Consider the following 20785-nt stretch of genomic DNA (forward strand, 5'->3'; position numbering starts at 1 on the left):
AGAGGGAAGGAGAGGGAGGGAGAGAGAGGAAGAGAGGGAGAGAGAGACAGAATTAAAACTCCCAGGAGCACATAGTCAGACTGAACAGGAGCAGCATGCTTGTCTGTAACAGGAAGTCTCCAGTACCTGACACTTCCTGAGCTCACGTCTGAGCTGCAGGATGGTGATGTGCTGGCCTTCACCCCTGCCCTCCCCGCTATCCTCACCCCTGCCCTCCCCCCTATCATCTCCCCAGGCCTCCCCAGCGGGCTGCTCCGATTGGCTGAGCTCCCTGTGTCTCTCCAGCCAATCCTGCAGACGCTTAAGCGCATCATCGCTGTGGGCGGAGCTTTGAAGCTCCTCCAACAGGAACGCAGCTTCCTGGGCCAAGCAGCGGAACTGTGACTCCTCCCCCTCCGTCCTCCTGGACTTCCTGTCTGGCTCGTCCTCTTCCTGGCTGGTATGTCTGGTTCTGGCCCTGTCCCTCAGGGCTTCTCTGAGCGTCTGGACCTCCTGCTCCAGCTCCCCCACGCGGGCCTCGCCCGGGTCCCACCCCGGACACGCCCCCCTGGCGCCCGGCCGGTTCCGGACGTGCCGAGCCCGCGAGGCGAACTGCAGCACGCTCAGCGTCTCCGCCACGCTGTGGTGGGAGGGGCTCACGCACGCCACCATCAGCGTGTGGGCGGAGCCTCCCAGAGAGTCCCGGAGGAGCCGCGTGATCTTGGCGTCCCGGTAGGGGACGTGGTTGCCGCGGCGACCGGCGCCGGCGGACGCCAGGGCGCGGATGACGTTGCCGAGGGCCAGCAGGCCGGTGTTGATGTGGACTGATTCCTTGAGGCGCCGGCCCGTGCTGCCGGTGCGCCCGGCCCTCTCCGACCCCGCCAGGTCCACCAGGCGGAGCTTGGAGGAGAGCATGTCGTCGCGGCGACGCTGGGTGAGCTGCAGGGTGAGGATGGCGTGCGAGCGGCTGGAGCGTTCGTTCATCTGGGTGGAGCCGGTGTGGCGCAGGGCGTTGCCCGCCTCCAGCACGCCCAGCAGATCATCGGCCGAGGTCACCACCGTCTCTCTGGCGCCCACCACAACTGAAACACACACACACGTGCTCTGACTACCTACAAACACTCCGGTTCCTATGTCCATGACATTACCTCATAACAACACAACACACAAGGCTGTAGTAAAGTGTAAAGTGTGTGTGACCTAACCTGTGTTTCCTCGGTCGTCTTCTCTGACGTGCAGCTCCTTATGTTCCGTGTGAAACTCCAGCAAGTCACGCAGCTCCTCTCGGTACAGCTCCACGTACGACACCCGGACAGAGGTGTCCACCTCGCTCTTCTCACCCAGAAAAGAGAACAGATCGTGGGCAACACGAGTCACGATCCCTGCCTCCTCCTCCTGTACGGCGGCTGGACAGACCAAGACAAAGACAGAAGGAGTTCAAACATTGTAGACATCCTTCTTGTAATTACCAATGAATTGTGCGGTTTATGACATACATACATACCGACATGCCCACCGCCAAGTGTATATGTCTTCCCGGAGCCTGTTTGGCCGTAGGCGAACACCGTAGCATTGAAGCCCTCAATCAGTTGTCCTAGCAGCGGCTTAACGCAGGACTCGTACACGTCGGCCTGCCGGGATGTTGGACCGAGAGCGTGGTCAAACGGGAACGTGCGATCAGCGCCCAACATCACCTGGGCTGAGTCAGGAACAACCCGCACACACACCTGGTGGTTGAGAAGAACTTCTTTGGGCAGCAGCGGCCGGACCCGAACCGCAACCCGCACACACACCTCACCCATCACGACTGCAAAGTGTGCAGGCACGCAGGATACAAAACTGGAGCTTGTTAACTCGTATTACTACTTTCTTTCCCCAATAATGAAGTCATGTCCAGGCAGTTTACTAACGCGTGTCATGGTGTGTCCGGCAGGCTTATCTCAATCTCTCTCGTTTGTTTTTTGCCTTACACAACTTGTAAAATAAGTTAACATTAGTAAATGCAGTAAGGAACAACTACTGTATCGGCACTCGACAAGTTTCTACTTGTCAAAAGATCTTAAACTTTCGCTGTTATTCCAGTCAATTCCTCCCTGCTCCGTTTTGTTGTCTTTCTTCCGTTGCCTGGGAAACCGCCGTGCCGAGCTGTTGAGTCGAAGAGAGCAGCAGCTTTTGTGTCCAAGAAGAGTAAAAGGAATTGGCTATCGCAACAGCGCCGCCTGGTGATGGACATAATACTGTTGTTACCTGATTACTAAACCAAACTGAACGGAATCAAATCCAAAAATGCACCCTTTACTTAAAAAAAAAAAGTCTAAAGAAATACTAACTGAAACACACGTTTTTATTTCCAACCAGTTTATTTATTTATTCAGTAGTATACACAGCGTGTGTGGTGTATCGGAATGTGAGCCATCTCTTGGTGGTGCTCCTTAGCGTACGGCCACAGGTAGAAGTCTATGACAGCAGAGTTGATGCTGCAGCTCTGTCCATCTCTCTGCTCCACCAGGCTGGCAAGGTGGGCCCTGATCCTTTCCACACACCTGATGGAACATCCACGGATCTCCACCTCTCTTCGGTCCCCTGAACACAGCAGCTCACCTGGGAACCAGAAGGACAGGAGCAAATAGTTTAACATACACACACACACACACACATACAGTGAGATACTTAAGCGAAAGCATAAATGGTACACTAGAAAGACACATACACAAACAGCAAGGTAAACTGCTATGGAAAAACAAAATGGACGCACAGACACACACCTTTCTTCAGGGTTTCCATCAAAGTGTCAGAGTAGCTTAGCGCTCCCAGGTAAACGAGGGCCTGAGGTACCCTGTAGTCTGCGAACATGGTGAGGTAGTCCAGGTTGGGGATATCCCCCTCCCCCCTCGCCTCCATGATGCCCCAGAAGTCGGCCACCAGGATCTGGGCTCGCTTGTAGAACGAGATCCTCAGGCCCTGCAGGACACAGACACGACCTGTGTTGGAAGGAGGATGACCTTCTTCTCAACAACACATTTAAAGCCAGGCTGAAAAGGACACTGGTGTGTGTGTGTGTGTGTGTGTGTGTGTGGGGGGGGGGGGGGGGGGGTAACTATGGATAGCATGAAAGCCAAGTGATATGTTAAATGTTTTCCTCTCAACATCGTCTGAGGTACAGTGTGTGGTCTACTGTTGGGAACACTACTGTCTTTCACCAGCAGAGGGAGCTCTGTGATCACTTCCTCCGAGTCAGTTTCGCAATCTGTGTCACCCTGTGTCAAAGTCCTAGTTTTTACTGCACCTCGTAAACAGCCTCGTCTCTGTACGAGGGCAGCCTGTCCACGATGAGCTCCACCATCTTGCGGGCGTCGCTCCCCGCCCGACCGATAAAGCTCCGGAAGCTTCCTCCGTGTTCCATCAGGACGCGTCCGCCCTCGGTCAGCACCCTGTGGCGCTCCCGTAGCATGGGCATGGGGGTGGCGTTGTCCGACCGCAGAACATGGCTCAAGTCCTCCACACTGATCTGGGAGAAGTAAGAGGGCTCGGTGATGGGTATACCTAGAGGCGGAGAGGGATGAAGAGGGCAGGTGATTGATAAGGACAGAAGTCTTAGCAACTGTAACCCAGGAAACAGGTCATTTTGTGATGTGTTCATTTGATTATCGGTTTAAACAGTAGGACTGCAAAAAGGGGCCTCAGGCCTAACTCTCTTTCATAGCTCCAGGGATGACCAACACATGTAGAACTTGTAGCAGATGGACTATACATGCACAGCCTGGACAGACAGAGGGGTCTATGAACTGCTTTGTGGTCAGAAGAGGCAGTTCTGGAGTGAGCAGTCTCACCCTCGTCCATCGCCCTGGTGATGGCAGCACACAGGGTCATGTACCCCCGGTAGGTGGTCCCTTTATGGGTGACCTCACATTGCTTCTCCTTCTGCTCTGGCCAGAAGGAGAAGTTCATGGTGTCCACCACAAAGACCCAGTTGAGGGCTTGATCGGAGGTGGGGGCAGGAGCCAGAGGGTTGGCTTTCTTCCAGGCGCTTGCTGTGAGCTCCTCGCTGTCTCTCAGGGCGTACAGCATCTCGGCCACCCTCCGCACTCCTTCCTCTTCCACCCGCACGTCCTTGCTGCTCTCTGCTACAAACTCGCCCGACTCCCTGGGAGGGAGAGGTGGCTGAAGCTTCGTTGCCACTGCAAAGACATCCAAGGGCCATGCCCCGAGTTTATGAAGCATCTTACAACGGGAGAGCGGTCACACCAGTCACACCTGAACCTAAATAAGCACCCTCCTTTTATTAAGCTAAATACGTTCCTGTTTACATTCGGAGTCATGCGTGCTGTTGTGGAAGACAAATAGTGCTTTTTTTTTGCTACGAGACCGTTTGATTGGGTCGCATATTGCGATGCAGTCACACAGTTGGGAACTAACTAGCTAACCCCTCAATTCTCTGGATGATTCTGATGGTAGTGGAGACTTCGGTCACACAACATAAATGGTTTAGGGGCACGTTCTTAATGCTCCTTCAACTGTTGAAACCCTACGGGACATTACCTACTTCCAATTGACTTCAATTCACGTGTTGCTGCATACCGAATAAAAAAAAATATAGAACCTCCGGACTGAATGTAATTCCTTTAAATACACTTTTTGGATTTAGGTTTGTCACTTAAATTTCAGGGTGAAAACACTTACTCAAAGTTTCTGATATAACACAACACGTCCGACTTCTCTTTAGCTGGCTACCTTACCATTAGCGGTAAATAAGATATATCCGGGTCTGACACTCTGAACCAATCAGAGCGTCTTATCGTCAGAGCGTTAGTTCCGTCATAACATAAATAGGAAAAAGCTGTCCGATTTATACCAATAAATAATAAGTCTGAACTACGCGACACTAACACGGATAGGCATGATAAATAGCTGTGACACATTTAGATGTAAACACAGTAGACCTATATTTGAAGGCGCCTAGTTGGCAGCAACCTTATAGTTTGATCAGGTCCTAGCGCAACAGAAAGGTGTACCGAACACGATATAATACATTTAAACATTTTTATTTTCAAAATGTGAGTCGCGGGGTCTGGTAAAAAGTGACATCTTTATTCATGGGTTTACAATTGACAGTGAACTCAACTGCTGAGTATAGTCGGAAGCATGACAGGTAAAATGCACGAGCAGAACGTCAGCACTACACATGTCCATATAACAAGAGGACAATAGAAAGTTATCTTAACATTTTCAATGTCATATATTCGTTCATAAACAAAGAATTTATTTGACTAGATGCTGTAATTTCACAGATTTGTTTATTATAAATCCTCCTCCCCCCCTCCCCCATCAATTAGCTGAAAAACACGACGCAGGAGAACGATTTCCTACATTTATTTTTTAAAATCATAAAATGTTTCTTACAAGAAAAAAAAGCCTACATTCTGCACTTTCCACTGAATGAATGATGGTGGCGAGGCCGCATGTGGGTTTACTGATATACAGAGTGAGAACACACACACACTCAGAGGACTGGTTTATTCTACTGACACAAACACACACACACGCGCACATACATACACACACTACAAAACAAACCCATTAAAAAAAAAACAACCTAAAGGGTATGTTCATGTCTGCCAGGACAGAGCACTCCAGATGCATGTGTGTTTTAGCTCAGGTCAGTAAGATGGACTGAGAAGCAGAAAGCTACACAGGAAATGCTGCACATCTACATTTTAAAAAGTACAGGAATGTCTGACCTTCTCCCCCTTCATCTTCATACAAATAAAAAAATAAAATTCCAAATTCCCAAAAAGAAAAAATATCGGTAAACCCACAAACCAGGACAATAAGCTGGAGGGGGGGGGATGAGCATTGAGGGAGGGAGGGGAGGGTCTCCTGGCTTAGAGGAACTGGCCAGAGTACTGCTTCACACTGGAATACAAGAGTAGAAAGAACACACACAAAAAAAAATAATAAAAAGAAAATTCACAGGAGTCAATGAAGATATATATAGCAGTATAAGGGTAGGGGGGGTGGGGGCATGACAGGGAAAGGGAGGGAGAGGAGGATGGGCTGCGTCGGTGGCAGGGGGGGAGTTAGTCCTGGTGTCCGAGCAGGTGCAGCGCACTGGGGGGGAGGAAGGAGGGAAGGGAGGTAAGGGTTAGTAACCATGGCGATAACCACACAGAGGCGTTCTACAGCATCTAGGCATCGAGGAAGGAAACGGAGAGAGAGAGGGAAAAAAAGAAAAAACTACAAACGGAACGCTTGACGGTTGCCGGGGGAGACAGAAGAGGAGGAGCCTGTGCCGTTTGGCAGACTGTGATTTGTTGTCATTTCATCTAACTAAAAACAACAAAATCACTAGTCTTCCAGACCGCAGCAGGCAGGGAAAAGCACCGGCTCCCTAGATCACACTGAAACGGCTCTGGACGTCGTCAAAACACCGACACCAATCAGGAGAGAATCTCTCCAAAGATCCCCAAGAAGCTCTCTTTAAGTACTGACCTCTTGATGTTCACTACAGGGGGATCTTAAAAAAAAAATACTTGAGTGATTGGATTCTGAGCTTACAGCCATTTCATGTAACAGGAAGCTTTGTACTAGGTTCAGAGAGCAGGGGAGGAGAGGGTTAGTCAGGACAGAAGACAGGCAACAGAGGATCTACATAAGAGAGATGTTAAAAAGGGTATAGTAGAGGAACAATATACATATTCACTCACATCTACACATTTTCATATTTAAAAAGTTGCAAGTCTATGACAAGGGGAAGGAAGGAGAAGAGAGATGGAGGGAGAAAAAGCAAGAGAAAAGAGAAGGAAAGACAGGAGAGGTGGGTAAGCTCACTCATAGGAGCTTGTTCCGGTACTTGCCTGTTCTGCAATAGGTACTGGGCGTTCTGGATCTGGTCCTGGGTTCCGCTGATGGTGATGATGCGGTCCTCGGAACCTTCCAGGGGCTCGTCGATCTTTATGGAGGCACCGGACTCGTGACGGATCTGCTTGATGCGCTGGCCGCCCTTACCTATGATGGATCCTGCCAGCTAGGGGGCAGAGTCAGAGTCACAGTCAGTCACACACATGAGGAGCGGGGCGGACATGTTATGGAGATGGAGGTGACTACAGGAGGTGGGAGTGTGTGTGTGTGAGAGTGCATGTGGGTGGTGTGTTTGTCTCACAAGGGTACTCATAGGTTACGATGGGAGTGACAGAAGGATGTGCCGTTAGTGTGTGTGTCAGACTCACATCTTTAGGGATTGTCACTTGTGTGGTGATGACTGGTCCACCCATATCATTATAGGATCCACGTCCACCTGCATGGCAGAGAGAAGAGATGGAGGGAGAGAAGAGATGGAGGGAAAGGGTGGAGAAACAGACATCTCAGAGAATGAGAGTGCTGACATCACACATACAGCATTTTATTAATTTTGTAATCACTAGCTGATTTGAGTTCAGAGACTCACCTGACTGGTAAGAGTCCCATGAAGAGCTGTTGTCTGTTGGGACGGAAGGGAGAAAAAAAACACAAACCAATACAATAAATACAAAAAGAACAGCTCCTGCTTCAAAATAAAACTAACAAATTATTTCAGTGAACTGGCGAACAGCATGTACCAAGAAACACAGAGAAACGGTCAGAACTCACCATATCCACCTCCACCCTGCAGAAACAGAGAGAAGGAGAGAGAGAGAAAGAGACATGGTTCACTCAGAGAATAAATACATTCCTGGAGGTCTTTGTAAACAGATGGATGCAGGCTGCCACTTGAAGAATGAAGGTCCAAAGGACACGTCCTCCATAAACCCCAATGTTCTCCTCTAGACTCCTCCTCCTCCTCCAACCTCCTCCTCCAACCTCTCTCCCCTCCTCTTCCTCCACCGCTTTCACCTGCTATTCAGCTGCTCCTCAGTCACCAGGGCAACAGGCAATTCAAAAACCTGTTGCCGAGCAACCGAGGGCAGTATCTTGCCAGCTCGCGGAGAGCACGCCCGTCTGTCAACAAAGCGTTATTATCGTCGCCTGGCAACCGCCACCGAGCCCCACCCCCGGCAACTGGGATAAAAAAGGATGACCGTGAAAATCAACCGGCAGGAAGGAGGGGGCACGGGTTTGTATTTTGTCATCTCAAATACGTCGAGGACGCGTGTCAGATCAACTCTTCCAGGGTGATTTTGTTGGACCCATGCCTCAATCAAGCTCTTTAGAGTATTTGAAAGTGCTTCAAATACTATTTGAGCCAACAGCTCTGATGTAGACATTCAAAGACGTGGCACTGAGATGATTGGTCAACCAGGACGGGGGGGTAAGAGGTACGTACATGCAAGTCGGAGGAGGTTAGCGTGGTGCTAAGTAACCATGCAGGGATCCTGGTTTGTGGTAAGCTACGGTCCTGTTTTAACTGTTATTACCACAATCATGACCATTGTCTGACAGCTCCCTAGTGTGTGTCAGTGACTGTGCCGTCAGCCAATCGGATGCCAGGAGCAGCCCAGCGTGCGCTTATTCAAGGGTCACTAACCATGTTATCGCCATAGCGATCTGGTCTGCCTCTTCTGTCACTGCTGGAGAGGGTGGGGGAGGGAGAGAGAGAGAGAGAGATGGAATGTATAAGAGATGTGGGAGAGAGAGAGAGGGTTGAAAGAGAGAATGGGAGAAGAAGAAAGCAGATTGATTATTCAAGAAACTGCTCGGTTCTAATGGCAGCATTTATCTGTGAATAACACAACACACTAGTCGGTCAGTCATATAGTGAAGACATCCACACTGATGGAATGTTGTAGACGCACCAACCAGTGCCCAGGCTGATTGACTGGGGTTGGATTAGGACAGGATCTAAAACTGGGTTAGGACCAGGATCGTAGGGTAGGGGTGAGTGGGGGGGGCAGCTCAGGGCAAGCGGCGGGGGCTGTCGCAGGGTACGGGGCAATTCCGGGGCAGAACAGAAGAGACTTACCTTGACCTGTCATCTGAGCTGCCTCTGTAGGAGTCATAGGACGAGAAACGATCGTCTCTGTGGACAAGATGGAGATGGTACACAAACATGAACAATGAGGCGTACACACACACACACACACACACAGTACACAAGCAAAGTGACGCTATGCGAAGCAAAGACTCCGCATAGCGTCCTCCAACGACACACTTCCCTCATGCAAATCCAGAGAGAGCAGGAAGTGACAAAGCAAGCCATGAGGATGAAGCACGACCAGGAGGAAGCAGGAAGAGAGCTGTGGAGGCACAGGACACCCAGAGAGTCTTACCCTCTGAGCGGGGGCCCAAGGGGCATGTTACGTCCCCGGCCTCCTCCCCTGCCCCCCCTGCCTGGGTGGGGTGGCGGGGGGCCCCGACGGGGGCTCATCTCCTCATAGTCCCTACGGGAGGGGGGCATGGGCCCACGGCCCCCCCGGCTGGCGGGCATCCGGTCGAAGCCGCCCGCTCCGCCCCTGCCCCCCCGCATGGGGAACCCACCGCCCCCCATAGGCCGGCGCGCGCCCCCCCTCTCCTCGAACATCATGGTGAAGCCGCCATAGTCGTAGGTCTCGTCGTAGAAGTTGGGGTCGTAAGGCTGGGCGCGACCTTTGATGGGAGCCTGGAGAGAGGTGGGAGGAAAGCATGAAGTGAGAGAGAAAGAAAGATGGAGAAAGAGAGATAGATGGAGAAAGAGAGAAAGATGGAGAAAGAGAGAAAGATGGAGAAAGAGAGAAAGATGGAGAAAGAGAGAAAGATGGAGAAAGAGAGATAGATGGAGAAAGAGAGAAAGATGGAGAAAGAGAGAAAGATGGAGAAAGAGAGAAAGATGGAGAAAGAGAGAAAGATGGAGAAAGAGAGATAGATGGAGAAAGAGAGAAAGATGGAGAAAGAGAGAAAGATGGAGAAAGAGAGAAAGATGGAGAAAGAGAGAAAGATGGAGAAAGAGAGAAAGATGGAGAAAGAGAGAAAGATGGAGAAAGAGAGATAGATGGAGAAAGAGAGATAGATGGAGAAAGAGAGAAAGATGGAGAAAGAGAGATAGATGGAGAAAGAGAGAAAGATGGAGAAAGAGAGAAAGATGGAGAAAGAGAGGCTGGTCTGACCCGCTCCTGAAGCTCCGCCCCCCAGCAGGGTGGAGGAGAGACACCCACCTCAGCGATGAGCTCCAGCATGATCTTAATGCACTCCACCACCCTCTCAGACTTGCCGCTGACCAGCACCACACGGTCGGTGGACTGGGGGCAACACTCCTGGAAGAGCTTGATGCTTGTCTGGGTGTTCTGGGAGAGAAACAGGGCACAGTCACACCACCACCACAAAGAAACATGGAGAAGAAAAAATAAATAACGGAATATTGTTTTTGATAGACATAGAATGTTCTATAAGCAGGTGATGTGTGTGCGTACCTCACGGAGCTCTTTGATCTTGGCTCCCTTCACTCCGATGATGCTTCCTGCCAGACTCTGGTGTATGAGCAGACGGAGCTCACAGTCGAAGTCCATCCCATTGTACTGCTGGTACTGGGAGGGAACCAATGAGGGCGCATGGTTAGGGACAGCTGACAAACGCTGAGCCAATCACAGCAGAGGATATGTCAAGAACAACAGGCAGGGACCAATCAGAGAGTGGATCTGACCTCCTCTAGGGTTGGGATGATCTTCAGCAGGATCTCTCCCACCGTCTCGATATCCGCACTGATGCTCAGGATGCTGCGCACCCGTCCAATGACAATGCAAGGAATCATCGCAAGGACCAATCAAAATGGTGCCAAGAGAGAGGGGAGAGACAAGCGTATTTTAGAACAGTGATGGAGCTATAGCATTCGACCCCCTCAACTCCCTTCCCTCCAAATTCAATGCCCACAGAAAGCGCTAGAAGCTTCAACTCAGAACCAGTCAAATGGGTTACACAGATGACTTCTCCTAACCTCACTTGGGAGGAGTTAGGAGAACCAAACTCCTTTCACCCCCCCAAAAAACAGTTCTCTTTTATACCAGTTCCAAACCAAAACGACAACATGGGAAAGTAAGAGGCAGTTTTGGAAACACCCGTTCAAAATTATTATAAAATAAACTGTGTCTGAAGAATTAATAGAATTTAAATCAAAAATAAAAGTATCCAACCAAAACAACAACAACAGAACCCAAAGAAAGAGAGTGGGTGGTGGTGTGACCACAAGGGGGAGGAGGGGGGAGGGGGGAGCTGGCGGTCTGAAGCACAGAGGGTGCCAGACTCAAGCTGTCTAACCAACTGCTGCACAGCAGACACATGGAGGAGGAGGAGGAGGATGATGACACAGAACAGGGTGACAGTGTCAAAGCCTAGCAGGAAGATGAAAACGAGGGGACGGGTGAAAGATGGAGGAAGATGGAGGGAGGGATGAAGACAGGGTTGGGAGGGGTTCTGCAGAGCCAGGGGCCAACTCTGCAGCTGCTGGAGGGGGTGGTCGGGGGAGGGGGGCAGAGGGCAAGAAGACATGAGGTGAGAGAGTGATCCCTCCCTCCCAGGTGAGATGAGCGAGCGAGAGGAGAAAGACGGGACAACACCTGAGCTCTCACTGCTCTGGCACAGAGGAGGAGGAGCAGGAGGAGCAGGTGTGCTGAATGAGGAGTCTGACTGTACACACTAGCAGTGGACCAACAGGGAAGGGCCAACTACACAGACTATGGGGCCATCACCAGACAGGAGGAGAGCAGGGGGGGGGAGACTAAGAGACCAGTACACTGACTGACGGAGAGGAAGGGGGGAGGTTGGCAGGGGAGAACGAGGGTGGGATGAGGAGTGTGGAAGGGAGAGAGAGAGAGAGAGGCTGTCACTGAAATAAAACACAGACATTAAAATACTGGCATTGGAACAAAGGCAGACTACATAGGTCTAACGGTAACACTTAGGTCGTATAACCTTGGCTGAATTCAAAATGGAGGCAATGGAGGTTTAACATGGTGTTACAAGACATATCAAAGAGGCAGTTTCGGACATTGATATTGTCACTAGAGACCAAAAGGCAGGTTGAAATACTGTGACTTGAACAAAGGCAGGATTGTTTATTCATTTCAAATTTAATTTTGTTTATTTCCTGTAGTCAGGCAGTGAGAGGGAGGAGCTTAGGGACATACCGCTCAGGCCCACTGCTGTCTGGGACTGACACACTGGCATTGAACTGCATGGGCCGTGGGCGTGGCATGGGCAGGGGCCAGGGCCATTCGAGCACACAGATGTCAATCAAGTAAGGCGCCCATTTAGGGACAGGGCACGATTATGGGCGGGGCCAACCAGGGTGTCAGGTGGGCGGGCGCAGGAGGGGCGATCCAGAACATGGGCAACAGAGGAGGAGGAAGTGGGCAAAAATAAACAAAATAAAAAACAGGAGAGGGAAGAGGGAGGGGAGGGGGGGGGAAGAGGAATACATTATAATACAGGCTATACTGGTATGTCATTGTGATTTAATTCTCTCAAAGCAGAGGTGGAGAGATTGAAGAGAAAAGAGGAGAGGGAGACAGGTGGAGAGGACAGTACAGGGAGGAGAGAGCGAGAGAAAGAAGGAGAGAGAAAGAAGGAAAGAGAGAGAAGGAAAGAGAGACAGAGAGAGAGAAGGAAAGAGAGAGAGAGGTAATGACATTAAATGAGTTGGCCAGGTGGCTAATATACAAACATTTCCTACAAAATCAGTCTACTAGCATTGGCACAACAGACGGCCATGCCTTACTTGTAAGGACCCAGTCAAGAATCAATCATGCCTGGTAGCTATAAACGACAGTACTCATTATACAGGAGGAAATGGATTCACAAAGGGCATGTGCTTAGGCCCAGGTGGTTCTGAATGACTAGCAGAGTTAACTGTCTGGATGATGATGGTGCTCTCTGGTAACACCCACAGAAAGGGATCGTACAGGAGCAGGAGAATATTCCTACATTTCACAACATTTACAGGACTGTGGGTGCGCTCAGAAATCCTTTAAAATGGACCTCCACATCCTATCTTGACTGTAGCAGTTAAGAGGAGACCCCACCCTCCCATGAAAATGGAGGAGGGAAGGAAATAACTACCCCACCCCACGATGAGAGGGGGGTGGGGGGGAGGGAGGGAGGGAAGGATAAAGTATGTACTCACGTCTGTGCGCAGGGCTTTAATATTTTTGCCACCTTTCCCGATCACAGCACCTGCATTCTGCACGGAGTAGAGAGAGAGGGAGAGAGAGAGAATGTCCAACTGCCTGGAAATGTTTGCTTAACTCAATACACCAAACGGCAGTAAATTGACTGGTGTGTCGTCCCATGATACACTCAAGCAAGAATGTGTGAATAAGACTTGAAAGAAAAAAAAGAGCTTATCAGATAACATTAATAGAATTTCCAATAATGTACGGAATAAGACTATGATACTGCACCAAAGGCTCAAGGTTTGTCTCTGTGGACTACTGCAAGTCATTCAAATAAAAACCGTTATATATATAAAAAATTTATATTTACAGACAAATTATTTACAACCAATCCTGGACGTGCGTAGCTACGCACATCAACGAAAAACCGAACAGGCTTTCAGACGTGTGCTAAGGTGAGTCTGAGGGCACGGCGGAGGTGTTCGGCAGGCTGCGTGTTGGTGGAGTGTGAGGAGAACAGAGGGACTGACTTTGCTCTGCAGGAGAACGCGGAGCTCCACCATCTCGTCCGAGTTTCTGGAACGCTTGAACGCTTGTTCCTCATCCACGTCCTCCGCCGGACGCTTACCTGACACAGGTAAACCCCCCACATGAATACACAACGTTTGTCCAGGAGTCTCGGTTTGTTTTCCCCTCAAATAATTCAAAACTCTAAACATCAGAACTAAGGGCAGACATTTCTCTCACACACACACACTAAACACAGAAAATCTGCCGTCATCTTATCACAAAACATTGACTGATGCATGTTACAGTACGTTTACATGCATTACAATTGACATCAACTGTTTGTTCTTATATATAAACAACGCATTCACAGTTTTCACAATTTACCGTTGGTCTCTGTATTGCTGAAAGACGTATCTTCTTGTTGCTCAATTTCTGTCTCCATTGTCGGCTGACAGCGGGTAAAGTAGGGCGGGCACCTCGGTCCTGGGAGAAGGTAACGGCGGGGAGAGAACAGCGGGAGCTTCGGTCAGTCGGTCTGTGGATTGACATTGTCGATAAATGAAATGTCACCGTTATTGTAAATGCGACTACGACACAAACTGTGGAGAACCCGACTGACCAGAGAAGCAACACGTACCGATATTTATTGTGAAGAGATGGGCGTGTTATGGGCGGAACTATACAAGTATCAGAGAGCGGCTGCAAACCTACCAAGGAAACATAATGATGGTTAGAGTCATGAACACGTTAGAATCCGTTGTAATAGACAGAGATGGCTACTAAATTAGTATTTAATTTGCACGACAGAGTATGCAATTCCAACAATCTATTCGACCGTGATTGATACGAGCGTCACCGAGAGAGTACTGAGAGATGTGCAACGTCGACTGTGTATATTTCAGGCTCTCGCAAATAAATTCGACAAGACATGATCAATTAAATTAATTTGAGTCGATACGTCAGTCATCCGAGTGAAAAAATAATTTAAGAAAAAAATGAGCTAGTTAACTATCTAGAACATAGCCTTTAAGCGAGACACCAGTTAGTATGACTACAATAACATGGGAACGATATTTGAAGCTACGGGTTTACTACTACAGTAACTAGATAGCACTAATATGCTGGCTGTGCAACCTCGAAATACCATGTTTCCATATAAATCAAGTTGTTTCAAAATAACTTGTTTTATTTCATTATATAATAATTTTGAATCACGTGATTGTGTAAAATAAATGCGATAGTCCTAATCAATCCGCGTGATATCGTATTGTTGAATAGTCTAACGCTGGTTAGCTAGCTGCTACCAAGCTAGCTTGCTAGAACCACGATAGCAACCACACGACAATCACGTCCGTACGCAGCCAAGTACAGACGAATACAGCTACGCTTGGACAATTATATTGATATCATTATGATATATACTGATAAATACCTTGCACTTTGAAGTTAATTAACATTTATCATCGTATTTCAATCGTAATAATCGGGTTAGTTAAAGGAGCGCTAATATTGCTAACAACTGGCTACTGCTAGCTAGCTAACGTCGTTAGCGAACATGAATGTAACCGGATGTAGCAAGCTAGCAGAACAGTTGATTGCACACAACAAAATGACATTCTGTGGCACTTTATAAACACGTGTAAGTATTTCGCTCATACCATAGCTTTAGCCTGTAATTGAGTGTAGCTAAAATGCTTTCCTCTTTGCACAATCAAAAACTAAACCTCTTCGAAACAGACCTGAAATGGCTACACCTCGCAGCTGGACTCCCCCTTCTTTTTTCAGTCTCACAATAAGAAGAACGCAAAGACCAGAGATGCTGGCGCCGCTGAAAAGCACATCGGCTTTGATTGGTGGATGAAGACGCCAGATAACCTATCAAGCACAAACATTGGTCAATTCATCAGTCAATCACAGCAACATAAGCAGGTCCCAATATTGTTGATCTTCCGTAACTCCAAGCAAGGTAGTTTGACCGAATTGTAGAACCCCGTCTCACTCCCAGAAACACACTATCACATCACGTGTAAGTAACTCACAACATGCATATTTCGGAGCATGTATGTGCTTATGATTTCACCGTATCTGGAACAAGCAAAATAAAGTTTTTGCTGTTGTTTTTTTGCAAATTAAATTAGTGGGAATGGATAGCCAGTGCCATCCTCCCCAACGAACAGCTTTGGCGCCTTATCTAGCTAGCTACTGTATTCCAGTGTGTCTACACACCCAGCAAGTTACCAACGTAAAATAATTTGTAGTTGTGTTATATTATCCTGCATTCCATTATTCTATTCTGACATCCCCCGGGGAAAATAAATACTCGGTCTTCAGCCGAGCCCTAGTGATGCGACCCCCGGCCCAAGGAGCGGTCCAGGCGGCCCAGACCTGGCTCAAGTCCTCCTGGCAGGTTCAGGTACCCTTGACCTGGCTAGAAGCCTGTGTGGAGTGGCTGCAGGAGGAAGGAGGCGGGCAACGAGTGTCCCAGCACCAGCTTAACCAACAGGTGATGGAAGACCCTGCCTCGTTTCAAACACATACTGGTGGCAGTTTCCTTTTGCAAATACTTCAGAAGCTGAATTAAGGTTTCGTTTACACCATCCCCTCTCCAAAAAAAAACCTCGCCATTTCTATATCTCAAGCCAAGCTTAAATGAATTCCTTTTTACGTCTCAGGCCTACGTTTATGATTCTGTCGCTTTAGGTGTTGGATCAGTGGCTGCTGACTGACCTGCGGGACTTGGCCCACCCAGTGCTGCCCGAGGGACTGTCCCGGGCCCAGAACACGGAGCTCAGGGGCAGCTTCTGTGTCCAGGCAGACTCCCTGCTGGATGTCAGCCAGCCCGCATACACCCAACTCCAGCGCGCAAAGGGCACCGACTGCACAAACGAGGGCGTGTCGGCTGTTACCCAGATCACCCAGCGTACCTGGGAGGCCAAGCCCACTCGCATGCTCTACCTGCAGATCACTGACGGTGTGCAGAGCCTGGAGGCCATGGAGTATCAGCCCATTCCTGCACTCGGCGCCCTCCTCAGGCCTGGGGTGAAACTGCAGCTGCACGGCCAGATGGTGTGCAGGCTTGGGGTGCTGCTCCTGGGCCCGGGGAATGTGACAGTGCTGGGGGGGGAGGTGGAGGAGCTGGCGGAGAGGAACAGCCTGGCCAGGGTTCTGTGCAGGGCCCTGGGGCAGCCAGAGGAGGAGCCTCATCAAGGGGGCGCCGGCGAGCAGGAGAACCACCCACTTGCAGGTAAACAACTTTTCAGTGGCTCATTGAGTTCACACCTGCTAGGGTGCAATTTCCCCCCAAAAAAACACAAACCATATGTACATGTGAAAACAGAATATACTGTGTATATATAGGTATACAGTATATATATCTACAGCATGCTCTCAATTTCTGTACATATTAATTACTGGTTTTCTAAATGGTGGTTTGGCAGGAAACCAACAGGAGCCAGAGGATGATGAGCTGGATGACCAGGAACTTCTGGCTAGCTTGGATGCCCAGGAAGAGAGGGGGGAACAGCAGGCCGGCTGGAGGAACCAGGAGGAGAGGGGGGCAGAGTGGAGACAGCAGCCCAGCCTGGAGAGCGGGTATGGGACACACAGTGATGCCTCCTCCAGGAGCGCGTTGGTCGTGAGCCAGTCCTCGAACCAGGCCTCGATCCCCTACGGAAGGCCATCCTTCCAGAGTCATCGCTCCGAGAGCCAGGCTGACTCGGTCGTAGGAAGTCACCCCTCTCGCGCCCCCGACTGGGTGGACGATCACCCGGACGAGGACTTTGATGATATTCCTCTGGAAGAGCTTGACTTCCAGGACAGCCCCGCCAGACCCACTCTGCCATCCGGCACGAACCCCAGAACAAGCTCTATAGCTGGGCATGCCCGGGGGTCCGGATCTGGTTCTCCTGGTGTGAGAAACGACGAACATTTAGAATCCTTCAACGAGTCCACTGACTTCCTGGACGAGAGGGATGACTTCATGGATGAGGACTTGGACTCCCTGTTCCCTCCAGAACCAGAACACCCCAGAGAAGACCTTACACTAGAAGGCACCAGAACCCCCCAGACATCAAGCCTTACACCCCAGGCATCTGGTCCTGGACCCCAGACCTCCAGACCACCAGAGCTGGGGGGGGACTGGATCAATCCACAACCAACAGCCCGAGACTCCATAACGGCGAATCCTGAACATGTGGAACAAACAGACCCAGAAGGTGAAGGTCATGTGACTCTAGACTCCCCTCCGTTCACCTACCTGTGCCTCCTGGAGGGCGATGGGTCCGGGGACGCTGCGGCCTCCGTGCCTGCTAGGGAGGTACGGGTGAAGGCTTTCATCGTGACCCTCCTGGGGAACCTCCAGGCCAAGGACGGGGAGTGGCGGGTCGGAGCCTCCATCTCGGACGGGTCGGCCTACCTGGACGTGGAGCTGTCGGACCGGGTTGTGACCGGCTTGCTGGGGTTCTCCGTGGCCCAGAAGGCGGCACTGAAGCGCGACCCGGTCCGCAGGGTGGAGTTAGCGGCGGGGATGAAGGCCTGTCAGGAGGGGCTAGTGGACATGTGCTGCATCATGACCCTGGCGTTCAGCGCCGGAGGGGGCAGGCCTGTGGTGACGCGGACTGATGATGTCACAGACGGGGACTGTCGCGTCCTGGAGCGGAGGGTGAGGGGAGTGTAGGAAGGGAGGAGGGGGAGTGCTGAGATACCAGGGGAGGAGCTCGGGGCTGAAGATCCGTGAGGAAAAGAGAAAAAGGAAAGGAGGGAGCAGAGTTAACGAGAAATAATTTTACCCTTGTTATCGTGTCATGTGCTAGTTAAAAAGTGAGAGATGGTACAAGCATTGTTTTTAATAAAGTTTGATTAAAATGTTTAGTTTTACTGCTATTATCTTTCGTATATGATACTAGGATATATTATCTTTCAATGAATTAAGTACATATTTGAATATATATTTTTTAAATAAAGGTTTGTTAAAATGTTACCTGCTGTCCTCTAAACCGTAAATGTACAACATTTCGTGGTCACAGTGACACTACCGTCCGGTAATGGAGACTGATAGATTTGACGTTGCTCTGTCTCCTCACACTAGGGATGTGTTTACATCACAGGATATCAGGCTGTGTGTTTTCATTGCTCCTGTTATCAGCTGCTGAGGGGTGTTGCTGAGATGATGGGAGTCGGGAACAAATGAATATCCTAAGAGCCCGAGCGGTCCTGTTTCTCTGTCCTCTGTGAACAGCAGGTGCCACCCTATACCTCTCACACACACACACACACACACACACACACACACTCCTCCTGTGCCCCCCTGTGAAGCTTCATTGTGATGCTGCTGTGTGCACATGCATCCCCATCCACGGTCTTCCCTTGTTAGGGCCTAATCAGGTTCAACAGCTAAATGAGGGACCAGTGTTGCATGTCATTAGCCTGTTACGCTGTAATGAGGCAGTCGGCTGTGGAGAGGCTGTATCCTGGACCAGTGAGAGCCCATAGGCCTGGTGAATTAGTCTGGAGGAGGGGGAGGGGGGGTCATCTGGTTTAGAGATGGGAAAAGGAGAGGGTGAAAGGAGATATGTGGGAGGGGGTAACGATAGATGGGGAAGGGTGTAGGGAATACGTAGGAGTGTGGAAGTGGGTAGGAGATGAGTAGAGGGTAGGGGGTGAGGAATAAGGAGAGAATGAGGATTGGGCAGGTCATGTTGAGGACGGGAGGCATAGTATAGGGAGGAGAGGTCAGAATGGAAGGAATGAACTGTGTGTGACTGCTTTGTGCACTGAGAACCCATACACTAGTGGAGTTAGGAGAAAGAGATGGTGGTAGTTCAGGGAGTTTACCAAAACGCTATTTTGGTAGGCATGATGTATGTTCCGTTGACACGAAAAAACAACAACTTTAAAGTAGTGTTTGCTTGGAAAGAACGTCTTCAGAAGAATGAAGATTTTTTTTCTCCAAAACTGTTGTCCATGTTAAGAGTTTAGAGTAAACATGAAAAAATGTTCGACGTGTGCTAATAGCATCCATTTGCAATGTTATTTCCTTGATAAATGTCCTCCTCCTCTGTCCGGAGAGGGCATTATCAAGGTAAGAGCATTTTTCGTTCTCCTGTTACTTCGGATGTGCCCAAATTGCGGTCGAGTGGAGAGGAAAGCGAACAGGTGGGAGGCGTTGTGCTAATTTTGCTAATGTCTGCTCAAGCCATGTACTGTACCTTATTGGTCCTTTCATTTTCAAAGAAGAACAAAAAAAAAGTACATCGACAATCCAAACTAATATGCTCAGCAGTAATTTTCCCTTCATGGCTATTACAGGCCCGGCAATGAAATATCCACTTACGCTGGTCGACCTTTGTCAGGGTTCCGTGAAGATCCGCAAATGGGGATTCGCTCTGTTCAGGTCGGACTTGTTTGTATGTGTGCTAAGCCGGGAGTATGGTAGTCATTAGGGAACAAACATTAGAGGAAAAATTGGTCTTGGGATACATGAAAGTGCATTATGTATCCACGGGTGGTTAAGAAGGATGCTGCGGGGAAGAGTTTTGGTTTTGAGTTCAGTTTGATCCGTGCGCCATGGTGAAGTGTATACTAAGATGACTGTGCGTCATGCAGTCATCATTGACGTCAATTTAGGGTACATGAACTGTCACTGCAGGAAATCGCTCAGAGTTCAGTTTGCAGTGTCATACAGTCACATATTATATTTAAGATTATTATAGATTTTTTTTCTTGTTGGAATTTGTCTCCAATCTGTCATTCTGGGTCGTTTTGCGTAACGAATAGGACACTATACATTTCATCCATATCGAAGGAAGATACATTAATACATTATGGGGTTTAATTACTTCCCTCAACTGTAGCTTCCCGCCAGGATGTGAACAAGGACATGGTCAAATCACGCGGAAGGAATTTTCAGGGGTTTTTGTTTAATCACGTAAGGGGAATCTTCAAAAAAAAAAAAATCAATTCCAAGTAAAACTATTTACCTCAGCAAAGGGTTCACGTAAAGGACAATAGTGGCCATCCACTTGGTCCTTAATGGGTTTTATCCCATGAACCTTTGGGCCTTTAAAAAAAAGGGGTTTCTGAAGAGCATCGACCTTTTTAGTCCAGAGTATGAATGAAACTTCTCAAAAAGACCTCATAAAGTTTCTTTTTGCTCATCAAACCAAGGCTTCTATCCTTGGAAAAAAAGCATCCTTACAAACCACTTTCCTCCTTTTATATCTAAACACTCAATGTAATATTGAAGC

General features: G+C 49.3%; 4 protein-coding genes across 11 annotated transcripts in view; 1 reads left to right on the plus strand and 3 right to left on the minus strand.

The window, feature by feature from the left end:
* The window catches only part of LOC136937802 (kinesin-like protein KIF27), a 6398-nt gene extending 4617 nt beyond the window's left edge, over positions 1–1781 (minus strand). The window contains 3 exon segments of the mRNA XM_067230921.1: positions 127–1061; positions 1185–1385; positions 1496–1781. Of these exon segments, the coding sequence (XP_067087022.1) occupies positions 127–1061; positions 1185–1385; positions 1496–1781 (1422 nt within the window).
* Positions 1782–2336: 555 nt separating this feature from the next.
* Positions 2337–4701, minus strand: qng1 (Q-nucleotide N-glycosylase 1). 2 transcript variants are annotated; one of them, XM_067231437.1, is made up of 5 exons: positions 4660–4701; positions 3810–4157; positions 3266–3522; positions 2745–2940; positions 2337–2580 (listed from the first exon to the last, which is right to left on the minus strand). In XM_067231437.1, coding segments are annotated over exons 1-5 (1032 nt in total). In that variant the 5' UTR covers positions 4661–4701; the 3' UTR covers positions 2337–2350. The 2 variants fall into 2 exon arrangements, with proteins under 2 accessions (XP_067087538.1, XP_067087539.1); XM_067231438.1 differs by lacking the exon at positions 4660–4701 and adding an exon at positions 4523–4581.
* Positions 4702–5333: 632 nt separating this feature from the next.
* Positions 5334–15322, minus strand: hnrnpk (heterogeneous nuclear ribonucleoprotein K). Of its 6 annotated transcripts, none has more exons than XM_067231374.1 (17): positions 15281–15322; positions 14179–14248; positions 13926–14076; positions 13562–13659; positions 13043–13099; positions 12048–12091; positions 10568–10640; positions 10338–10445; positions 10083–10211; positions 9222–9550; positions 8915–8971; positions 8480–8522; positions 7606–7621; positions 7424–7456; positions 7206–7273; positions 6834–7003; positions 5334–6087 (listed from the first exon to the last, which is right to left on the minus strand). In XM_067231374.1, the coding sequence occupies exons 3-17, from the start codon at positions 13981–13983 to the stop codon at positions 6057–6059; spliced, it is 1314 nt and encodes a 437-aa protein (XP_067087475.1). In that variant the 5' UTR covers positions 13984–14076; positions 14179–14248; positions 15281–15322; the 3' UTR covers positions 5334–6056. The 6 variants fall into 6 exon arrangements, with proteins under 6 accessions (XP_067087475.1, XP_067087474.1, XP_067087469.1 ...); XM_067231373.1 differs by having other exon boundaries at positions 5334–5892; positions 10338–10451; XM_067231368.1 differs by having other exon boundaries at positions 10338–10451.
* A 182-nt stretch (positions 15323–15504) lies between these two features.
* rmi1 (RMI1, RecQ mediated genome instability 1, homolog (S. cerevisiae)) lies at positions 15505–18468 on the plus strand. 2 transcript variants are annotated; one of them, XM_067231401.1, is made up of 5 exons: positions 15505–15567; positions 15873–16044; positions 16242–16785; positions 16979–18210; positions 18253–18468. In XM_067231401.1, exons 2-5 carry the CDS (start codon positions 15886–15888, stop codon positions 18274–18276), a joined length of 1959 nt encoding a protein of 652 aa, XP_067087502.1. In that variant the 5' UTR covers positions 15505–15567; positions 15873–15885; the 3' UTR covers positions 18277–18468. The 2 variants fall into 2 exon arrangements, with proteins under 2 accessions (XP_067087502.1, XP_067087503.1); XM_067231402.1 differs by lacking the exon at positions 15505–15567 and having other exon boundaries at positions 15775–16044.
* The last annotated feature ends 2317 nt before the right edge of the window (positions 18469–20785 follow it).

The sequence above is a fragment of the Osmerus mordax genome, chromosome 28 (assembly GCF_038355195.1).
Source record: "Osmerus mordax isolate fOsmMor3 chromosome 28, fOsmMor3.pri, whole genome shotgun sequence".
Taxonomy (NCBI): Eukaryota; Metazoa; Chordata; class Actinopteri; order Osmeriformes; family Osmeridae; genus Osmerus; species Osmerus mordax.